We start from the raw sequence: 10,907 nt of genomic DNA, 5'->3' as shown, positions 1-10,907 counted from the left end.
AAACATCTTTCCTGATAGTCTTTTCCTCTAAGTAACCACCCGCTAGACCATACCTAGCACACCGAATCTTAGGAGTCACTGTACAAAACACAAAGCCTCTTTCTTTTGCAGGTAAACTTGTTTGTTTGTTTTGTTTTTCCAAGACAGGGTTTCTCTGTGTAGCCTTGGCTGTCCTGGAACTCACTCTGTAAACCAGGCTGGCCTCGAACTCAGATCCTCCTGCCTCTGCCTCCCGAGTGCTGGGATCAAAGGCCAGCGCCACCACTGTCCGACTGGTTAAACTTTTTTGAAAGAATGCTCCATCCCTTCTTTTATTTCCTCACTCCCAACTCTCTACTCACTATTGCCCTGCCAGTCTGTTTATATCTGTTTAGCATGGCCATCAACGGTCATGTCAAAGCTAAAGCAGTCTTTTTTGGATTTGATGTGACTAACCAAAAAGTATGGAGGGTGGGGACAGAAGAGAAGCCCAGAGGGCCAGGAGAATGAATGGAAATATGCAACTGTGGGGTGGGGAACCTCTAGAAAGTCCCAGAGACGTGGGATGTGAGAGGCTCCCAGGACTCAGTGGGGATGACCTTAGCCACAGTGCCCAACAGTGGAGAGATGGAACTTGGAGACCACCTCCAGAGACAGATAGGGCTCCCAGTGGAGGGGTGGGGTCACCAACCTACCTTCACATTTTTTGACCCAGAATTGCTCCTGTCTAAAAGAAATGTAGGGACAAACAGAGCAGAGATTGAAGGAAAGGCCATCCAGTGACCAGCCCAACTTGGGATCCATCCCATGGGTGTGCACCAATACTCATTAGTAATACTTAGTAATCCTATTACTGGTGCTATGCTGTGCTTGCAGACAGGAGCCTAGCTAGCATGGCTGTCCTTAGGGAGGCTCTACAGGAAGCTGACTGAGACAGATGCAGATACTCACAGGCAAGCACTGGACTGAGGTCAGGGACTCCTGTGGAAGAGTTAGGGGAAGGATTGAAGAAGCTGAAGGGGACGGCAACCCCATAGGAAGAACAACAGTATCAACTAACCTGGACCCCTTAGAGCTCCCAGAGACTGAGCCACCAACCAAAGAGTATATACATAGGCTGGTCTGGGCCCCTGGCACAAGTGTAGTAGAGGACTACCTTGTCTGACCTCTGGGAGAGAAAATCCTGTAGAGACTGGATGCCCGGGGAAGAAGGATCTGGAGGGTGGGGTGGGGGAGCACCCTCTCAGAGGCAAAGGGCGGGGGGGGGGGGACAGGGTGAAGAACTCTTGGAGGGGGACCAAGAAGAGGGGCAACATTTGGAATGTAAATAAATAAAACAAGCCTTGTTTTGGGGATATGTTTTCACTTAGTTCAGGCTAGCCTCTATGGAGCTGTAGGTGTTCTGCACAGGGTATATGTGTGTATATGTGTGTATATATATATACATACACAACACATATACACACATACCCATATACATATATATACATACACACACACATACACACACACACACACACATATATATATGCTGTCTATGCCATATATATGCTGTCTCTAAACAGCAGCCTGGGGTGTCGCACTGCCGCCATTCCTCCTCAGGCCTGCTACAGCAGCCTCCCAACTGGTGTTCTCACTGGTGTGCCTCCATCCTCAGGCTGTGCTATGCAATGAGCCAGACATGGCTGGCTTCTCCAACCTCACCAACAATTCTCTTCATGGCTCACTTCACAGCAGCCATTCTAATTTCTATTTCCCAAGCATCATGTGTCAGGGTCACAGCTCATACTGTTGCCTTTGTCTGGGATGTTCTTCCCCTAGTATCTGCACATGCACTGTTAGACAAGGATGTTGTCTCAGTTAAGAACCCAAGAATGTGCCTTACTGTCTCAAGACATTGTTTTGTTTTGGAAATCATCCCACGCATCCCAAGGTGGCCTCCAACTCACTATGCAGCTGAGGATGCCCGACTCCCTTGACTCCACATTCCAGAGCTCCAAATACTACCATACCTGGTTTATGCAGTACTAGAGACAACCCCAGGGCCTTCTATATGCTAGACAAGAACTCTCTCAACCAAGTGAGCTTTCAATGTGTCTTAGCCATAATCTATATATACAAAATATGAGAATGCAGACATATACCCTCTTTTAACCAAAACTTTTGATCTGGCAAGACATTTGAGAATTAAAATTAAGAGTGCCAGGGCTGGAGAGATGGCTCAGAGGCTAAGAATACTGACAGCTCTTCCGGAGGTCATGAGTTCAAATCCCAGCAACCACACGGTAGCTTACAACCATCTATAATGAGATCTGATGCCCTCTTCTGGTGTGTCTGAAGATAGCTAAATTGTACTTATATATAATAAACAAACAAACAAATAAATCTTTTTAAAAAAGAGATTGTCAAGCATGGTGGCACATACACTTAATGCCAATATTCAGGAGAAATAGGTAGGTGGATCTCTGTGAGCCTGAGGCCAGCCTGATCTACATATAGTCAGTTCCAGGATAGTCAGAGCTATGTAGTGACCCTGCCTCAATAAATAAAGAAGCAAGCAAACTCTTAGACTATGTGAGGTTGAAAATAATGAGGTACATACATATAGTACTTATACAGTATTGGCCAGTCATATAATAACTCAATCAAACATTGGTAAACAGAAGAAACTGATTTTTCTTTTAATATTTATTACTATTTATATGAATACACTGTAGCTGTCTTCAGACACACCAGAAGAGGGCATCAGATCCCATTACAGATGGTTGTGAGCCACCATGTGGTTGCTGGGATTTGAACTCAGGACCTTTTGAAGAACAGTCAGTGCTCTTAACTGCTGAGCCATCCCTCCAGTCCAAAACCAATCTTTCAACAACTTTTTAGTTCTGGGTAATTTTTCCCAAGGAGAAATCCAGATAGTCATCAGTCCTATTTTAGGAGAAAATTATAGCTGAGAACCTTGTCTGATGCCTGTGATGTCCCAAATTTTAGGCTTGACCCCAGCAGGGGGAGAGGGTCCTCCCTCCCATTCAGCCCTCGGCCTCTGCTGTGCCAGCGTACGGTGAGGATCATCACACTGCAGAAGCAGTCGTGCAGACTGTGAGTGTTGTGAGAGCGTCCGATGGAGCCTGAGTGCTTGACTCTCCCTTCCTCGCCTCCTATGTATGCATCTAAAGAGCACTTCAGCTTCTGACTAGCTGGGATTCGCCTCAGGGGAGAGATGACTGAAAACAGGGTTATACAATGCTTACACTCTTCTCCTTGTGCAATGCAAGCTCAGAATTGAGCAGGGAATATTTAGACTGCGTACGAATCAGGATTTTCAGGCCCTCGTGCTTTCTGAGAAATAACCATAGTAGTAAGAAATTTCTCAGGGTCCAACAAAATGGACCCCAAGCTTCGTGACAAGCAAAAGAGAAAGGAACCCAAGTTGCTCGAATAGGTGTGGCCTATGAAATGCCTCGTACACCAAGGCAAACGACTGAGAGTGTGATGCCCACCTGGTCTACACGGCAAGTTCCAGAACAGCCCACACTATACAGAGACCCTGCCTCAAAGCCACAGAGACTCCAAAAAGATGTAGGAAGCAGAAAGGGCAGAAGCTGGTGACCATGTGAAGACAGCAAGGAGATAAAAGGGTGGTCTGAAACAGATGCGATGTGGTAGCATGAACTGCACTGAGAACAGAAAAGGAAGACAGAAGACCAGCCTGAACAAAAGCTAGTGTTAAGAACGATGCAGAAAACTGCAGGCTCTCTCTTTTTCTCTACACCCCCCCCCCCCCGCATACACACATTGTGAAGATGTTAAATGCTTAGGTTTCTGGCTTGGGCAGCAATAAGATGAAACCATAGACAGGTTTGGAGCAGGCAGGTGGTAAGGTCAGTTCTAGACACATGGGTGTGCTTGATGTCCCTAAAGCGGAGGTTGTAGTATGAATAAGCTGGTTTGTGGGTCTAAGGGCTTGCATAATGCTGACCTAGGGACATGCACATTGAAAGGCAGTGAGCCTTTCACTCCTGGTGCATCCTGTTTGTGGACCATGGTTAGCAGTGACTGTTTACTGAGCACTTCACTCTAGTATGTAGATCACTACATACATGGATCACTGCGTAGAATGCTCAAGACCGCTATCAACTAAGTCCTCTTTCAACCATTTTATAGGATATGTTTCAACAGGGCCCTACCCAGGGATCAATGAGAAGCACCTATGCAGGCAGACACCTAAAGATCTAGAGATCCAGCAGAAGGTTCGAAGCTCTTCATGTGATGCTGGAGGTGGAATCGCTGGTAATGTGACTCACCTCTCTGCCCAGTTCTCACTACATGAAGCACTTAGCATCAGTGCATAGAGAAGCCTGTAAGGCACCAGAACTGACGTTGCCTTCAGTATTGTGAGTATGAGAGACAGACAGCAATCTTAGAATCAGCAGATGCTTCTCTCGGGCAAACCAAAAACCTAGCTATATACGGTAGTAGTATTATTTCTGAGTCAGGGTTTCTATGTATAGTCTGGCTGTCCTGAAACTACCTCTGTAGACGAGGCTGGCCTCAAACTCAGAACTCCGCCTGCCTCTGCCTCCCGAGTGCTGGGTTTAAAGGCATGCGCCACCACTGCTCAGCTTCTATAAGTGGTATTATCGCAGATGCCAGGTGTGGTAGCGCAGAGGCAGGATGATTATGAATTTAAAGCCAGCAACTTTACAGGAAGCTGGGCATTACTGTACACGTATGTCCCAGCGCCTTTAGACCCAACACTCAGGCAGAGGCAGAGGCAGAGGCAGAGGCAGAGGCAGAGGCAGAGGCAGAGGCAGAGGCAGAGGCAGAGGGAGAGGCAGAGGCAGAGGCAGAGGCAGAGGCAGAGGCAGAGGCAGGTGGATCTCTCTGAGCCCACGGCCAGCCTGGTTTTCAGTGAGTTCCAGATCAGCTTGGGCTACACAGTGAGATTCTATTTTAAAACAGAAAGGAAATCCACACAGAGCTCATAAGGTAAGGGAATGACCAATCATGCAAGCCTGACTACCCTAAGCCTGATCCCCAGAACCCACATAAAAGTGAAAGAACCAACAACCCTAGAAAGCTGATGTCTGACCAAGACACATAATAAACACATTATTTTTTTAAAGATTTATTTATTTATTTATTATGTATAAGTACACTGTAGCTGTCTTCAGGCACACCAGAAGAGGGCGTCAGATCTCATTACGGATGGTTGTGAGCCACCATGTGGTTGCTGGGATTTGAACTCTGGACCTTTGGAAGAGCAGTCGGGTGCTCTTACCCACTGAGCCATCTCACCAGCCCCCATTATTTTTTTTAAATAAAAAAAATCCACCTCCTTTAGAAAAAAAAAAATCAAAAGACCTTAAAAACAAAACCAACAAACCCTTTTATGTTATGAGCAGCCTTTATTTTAGTGTGCGATGCTGCAGATCAAACCCAAAGCCTGAATCTTGCTAAGCAGGTACTCTACTCCCAGGCCACCCTGTGTTTACTTGTACTTGTTTATTTTGCAAATAATTTAACCATTTTTATTTTACGTGCATGAGGGTCCCTGGAACTGGAGTTACGGACAATTATGATCTGCTACGTGGTTGCTAGGAATTGAACCTGTGTCCTCTGGAAGAACAGTCAGTGCTCTTATCTTATGAATCATCTGTTCAGCTTCGACTTATATCTTTAAAAACAGGGAAGAAATCAGGACCTGGCTGGTGAGGTGGCTTAGCAGTTAAGGGCACTAGCTACTCTTCCAGAAGACCTGGGTTTGATTGCCAGGACCCACACAGGACAGCTCAACCATCTGTAAACTCAACTCACAGGGATCCAATGTCTTTCTCTGGCACGAGGTTCAACCATGATGCCCATGCAGGTATACATCCTACATAAAATAAAAGGCACACAGGCAAGCAGGCAAGTGAGCTGGGCCCGATAGCAAAAGCCCATAGTGCCAGCTGCTAAAGTGGCAGAGGCAGGAAGAGGCCAGCCTGAATTTCATAGCTAGTTCAAGGCTTAGGCAAACTAGCAAGACTTTGCCACAAAACAGAAGTAAAAGGAGGATTGTGGATGGGACTCAGTGGCCAAGGGGCCCACCAGTGCCAGGCTCTGGGATCTATCCCGGATATTCCCTTTGCCAACACTCCCAAGTACCAAGACTGAGTACCTGAGTGAAACAGGACTATATCCCAGTTTTTGGAAAGTAGAGAAAGAAGAATACAATAAAGGGTTGAAGATCACCCTTCTTGAGCACAGAGTTGAAGGCCAGCCTGGGCTACATGAGATCATGTCTCAAACAAAGAAACACGTAAGAAATGAATAGCTGAAATGTCCTCTGATAAAGCAATCAGAGTAAAATAGGAGGGATACTTTCTGGCTGTTTTGGCACTGCTGAGGACATAGTTTGATTGGTAAAATGCTTGCCTCATAAACCTGAGTCTGAGCCCAAGAATTCCTGTTTTTAATAAAATCAAACATGGGATTGTTGGTGAGAGGCAGACTGTCTATTTCTGAGAATAACACTCAAGGTTGTCCTATGGCCCCCACATTGCACATATATATTTCAACACAACAGTTTTTCCTTTCTTTTTTTGTTTTGAGACAGGATCCATCTACATGAGCCTGGTTGCCCTACAACTCACTATGTAGACCAGGCTGGTCTCAAACTCAGAGATCCACCTACCTCTGACTTCTAAGTGCTAGGACTAAGTGCCATCATGTCTGGCCAACAAAAAAGATTTAAGTTTAAATGCAAAAAGATCCATAGCTTTAGAGAAAAAGCAAGGGACTGAAAGAGCCAGAGGGAAGAAGCTGGACAGTGAGCAGAATGAGGGGCTCTGAGCTGGCAGAGCCACGTAGATCATTAGGAGACAGGAGCGAGCATCCTGGCAAGATCACAACCATCATTTCAGTGCCTCTGTACTGTGATGTTGGGTAAACTAAGGCCAAAACCAGAAAGCTCAATTTAGCTATATTCAGCTTTATTTTGAATTAACCATCTATCAAGAGTGAACGTCAAAAGAGTAGAAAAAAAAATAAAGTTAGCCCATCAAAAAGTTCCCTGGTGAGTGGGAGGGAAGGACGTGACGTTAGGAGTCCCGCTTAGGGAAGGCAATGTTCTCCAGATTGTGGATGCCATCTTTGTCAATGACCCGGACACTGAAGGTCGGCAGATTCAAGATGAAGCGCTTCTGGAGCTGCAGGGACATGAAAGAAATCTGTCAGCAAACATTTACTGAATACTAACTATGTGGCAGGTTCTGTTCTAAGAGAAAATGTCAAGTGTAAAACCTCTCTTTTTGTGAAACCAAACCAATATTCTACTAGAGGCAGCTGGTACTATGTCATGGAAGAGTGTCTAGAAAGTAGCTGGAGGCTGACTGGAAGGTAGTGACCAAGATCTGTGAAATGTAGCTGTGAGCCTGACTCTGGTCAGTCAGCTGGTACACAAGACAACCCAATGTTCATCCCCACAGCCTGATACCAATCAGCTTACAAGAACACACTTGCCTCTTTAAAAACTCTTCAGGTAGTGGCTAGCAAGGAACTAAGAACCAAGTCTGGGCCCACACGGGCTGGCTATCTTAGGTCTCAACAGTTTATGTAGTCATTTCCCTGCATGAGAAGAGCCATATAAGGGAGTGTGTCTGTGTGTGTAGCTGCAGGGATGCTAGGATGCTGTCCACAGAATCCTGGCTCTCCCAGTCCAGGTAAAGGCTGTTCTAGAGGAACAGTCTACACACATGGAAGCTGACTACTGAGAAGTGCAGCTCAGAAATCTTCACTTCTGTGCCCTTGCTAACCACCTCTCTAAGAGCCTCCAGAAGACTTTGGCTCTCCATCTACTTCCTTGGGAGACTATTTGGAAATGACCTCAGGCTTCTGACCACCCTCCCTAATGTCCATCTCCTCTGCGGCCGAGGACCAGGCAATAACAGCCTATTTCATTTCCACAGTTCTCTCTGGCTGTCGGCTCATATCTAGAATCAAGGTCAAAGTTCAAGAAAGGGTGACAATAAGCAAACAACAGTTTCCTTTACATTTTTTTTTAAAAGACAAGGACTTACTTTGTAGCCTTGGTTGGCCTGATACTTGCTATGTATACCAAGTTGGCCACCAACACAGAAAAATTCACCCACACACCTCTGGGATTTTTGAATTCCAGGCCAGCCTGGTCTACAGAGAGTTCCAGGACAGCCAGGGCTACACAGAGAAACCCTGTCTCAAAAAACCAAAAAAAAAAAAAAAAAAAAAAAGAGGAAGAGGGAATGGGGCTGTGGTTGAGTTAACAGGGTCCTGCACAAGGCAAACTGAACCCAGCAGCCAATGCTCTGACGTGTGCTCACCCCTGCTCTCACTGGACACTTACTTCATTCCCATTCTTAAGCTATGCAAAAAATAAAAGAATGACAAAGTCTAACAACAAGGCGAGTTTTGGCCACTTTATCCTATATCCTTACACTCTTACTGCAACCATCAGATTTGGGGTTCTTGGCCTCCCAAAACAAAAGATTTTTCTCTACCTCTGACCCGAAACTTCCCAGGTGCTTTCCAGGGTCATCCTAATGCGCTGGTAAGGGAGCAGAGTTTCTCAGCGGCACAACAGGAGTATCTAACGTCCAGACCGTCTCTTACAGCAAAGGCCTGATCAGCACTGTATTAAAATCACTTGGTTGCTAGTTAAAACCAGAGACTCAGTCTCTACCAACTACAGAAGATTCAGAACTGGGTGCTGGGGCCAACCAGGGAAAAGGAAAGTTGCCCCAAGATAATTCTTACATATAGTGAATGTTGAGAATCACTAGTCTGGATGATCCAGAAATGAGTTGTAATTAACTTAATTTAATTGTAATTAAATTGTAAACCTGACATTAATGAGGCAGCGACCCATGAGAGAATAAGCCCATCACCCACATCAGCCTCCATCACTGGTAGCAAGTACCCACATCAGAGGGTACTTATTACTACCTCCTGGCAAGGAGCAGAAAAAAAGCAGCCAAGATCAGGAACGCTGCTTCAGACTGAGAGAAGCCATTCCTCCAGGATGCCCTGGGAGCTACTCACCTCCTCCAGACACTTCCTAAGCAGCTCCACTGCCCTCTCACGTGAGATGGCTGAAAGAGAAAACAGAGGCCGAGCACTGAAGGCTGTCTGTGTCCTGCACTCAACAGCTTGTTTCAGCTTCCTCAGGTCGGGGGGCCACACAATTGGAAAAGACAAAACGTGTCCAGCCTTCTAGCCTACGACCGTCTTACTCCACATGCAGAGGAGGGCGCCCCAGATCCAGTGCTCCCACGGTCAAGAGCCATTACGAATTGATTTGCTACAGAGGAGGGTAAGCATGACGGAATTCTGTCTCCCGGCCTGGACCTGCCTCTGAAGAAGTCCAGCAGCCAGCCCCTCTTTTCATGGCTCACCCTCACCAATCCTTTAGTCCAGGGCTTAAATCAATTCCATCTGCCTTTGCCAGCTGCAAGTCAGGGAGAGGGGGGACAAGGCTGGAGTTCCATCCTTACTCTCCCAGCTGGGTCTCAGCTTAACAATGAGAAGACAATTAAGAGGATGGGCTTGGGACTTCTAGACGGGATCCAAAGGGATTGTTGGTAGGCATGGCTAACTGGGATGACATATTATGCATTAGGCTTCAAGGGTGGCTGCTGGTTATTTTGGTGGGGGAATCAGCTGTATTACTGACAGATGCCAAATCAGGAGACAGTCACCAGGAGGCCAGGCTAATTCTTTTCAGGACGTGGCCTGGAGCTCTAGCATGGCTGAGGTCGAGTATGAGGGCAGCACCAAAAGGAAAAAACTGTGCCAGTTGTCATTCTGCTGACAGGGAGATGGGAGCGTAAGGAGAGAGTGGTTAACTGCTGCAGTCCTAGCTTGAGACAGCTGGATTCAAGTCCTCTCTGTCCACAGTGGCTACAGAGAGCATGAGACTGGTGTCAGAAGACAGAACTCAGCACAAAAACACTGCCTATCCCAAGTTTTGTCAAGCTGTCAGTTTAGATACAAGGGAAGAAACAATTTTATATGCAGGTAAGAGTGGTCTTCAAAAGCTTTGTTTAAACAAAGAAGTCCTCACAAGTTCAAAACATAAACTGCTTGGCTCACTTTCTACAGCTGAGATGTTAACAATCACCTAGGGAGGAGAATGAACGAGAGTGAAGCTAGAGAACCGGACAGAAAAGCTCTCACTCATGCTGACATCTACTCCAGCATCTAACTTAAGCACGGCAAAACCCAGCACCAGACACAGGAGTATCTTATTTTGGTGGTCAGGAAGACTTTTATCAATAAGGTTTTTGAAGACTGCATTGATCCACAAAAGAGAGAACAGCTTCTAGAGAGGAGCTGTCCTCTACCTAGGGCATAGCCAGCCAACTCCAAGACTGAGAAAGCTAAGGGCAGGGCTGTGCGCTGCTCTCTTCCTAGAGTGCTAGTACTTACTCGGTGTGTAGTATCGGTCAAGGATGCTGAGAGTCAGAAAGGCACCATAGCCATGAGCTGCAAAAGGAGCCTTGGCCAAGGCTGCCAGGTAGTCCATGTAGTAAAGGGCTGGCCCTTCGTGCTCGTCATAGCCAGCCAGGAGGAGGTTCACATGATATGGGGTCTGCAAAGGAAACACACAGCAAAGTGGAGATGAGAGCTCTTGATAAATAAGAACATGACTAAATCGCAGTGGCAATAAAAATAAACACCTATCTGGAGGACTTCTAGTATTGTCAGAGGTAAAGCAAAAAGCTTTTTTGTTTCTACTTAAAGCCTATGGAAAAAGAACCTGGTATGGAGAGTCAGCAAGGCTCAGCAGGTAAGGGGGCTTGACTTACAGCCAGGCCTGATGGTCTGAGCTTGATCCCTGACTCCCACAAGTTATCCCCCCCCCCCTCTCTCACACACACACACACACACACACACACACACACACACACACA

The 10,907-nt window shown here is 46.4% G+C and overlaps 1 protein-coding gene across 1 annotated transcript in view; it reads right to left on the bottom strand.

The window, feature by feature from the left end:
• Positions 1-6,932: 6,932 nt before the first annotated feature.
• Psmb2 (proteasome subunit beta 2) overlaps positions 6,933-10,907 on the bottom strand; it is a 32,979-nt gene continuing 29,004 nt past the window's right edge. Inside the window, exons 4-6 of the mRNA XM_021160538.2 lie at positions 10,423-10,585; positions 9,037-9,086; positions 6,933-7,169 (exon numbers count right to left, since the gene is read on the bottom strand). Coding sequence (XP_021016197.1) covers positions 7,062-7,169; positions 9,037-9,086; positions 10,423-10,585 — 321 coding nt within the window. The 3' untranslated portion in view covers positions 6,933-7,061. The remainder of the gene's footprint in view (positions 7,170-9,036; positions 9,087-10,422; positions 10,586-10,907) is intronic.

This window comes from Mus caroli, chromosome 4, assembly GCF_900094665.2.
Source record: "Mus caroli chromosome 4, CAROLI_EIJ_v1.1, whole genome shotgun sequence".
NCBI classification, from domain to species: Eukaryota; Metazoa; Chordata; class Mammalia; order Rodentia; family Muridae; genus Mus; species Mus caroli.
Note: the sequence above shows the minus strand (reverse complement) of the source record. Positions and strands in the feature narration are given on the sequence as shown.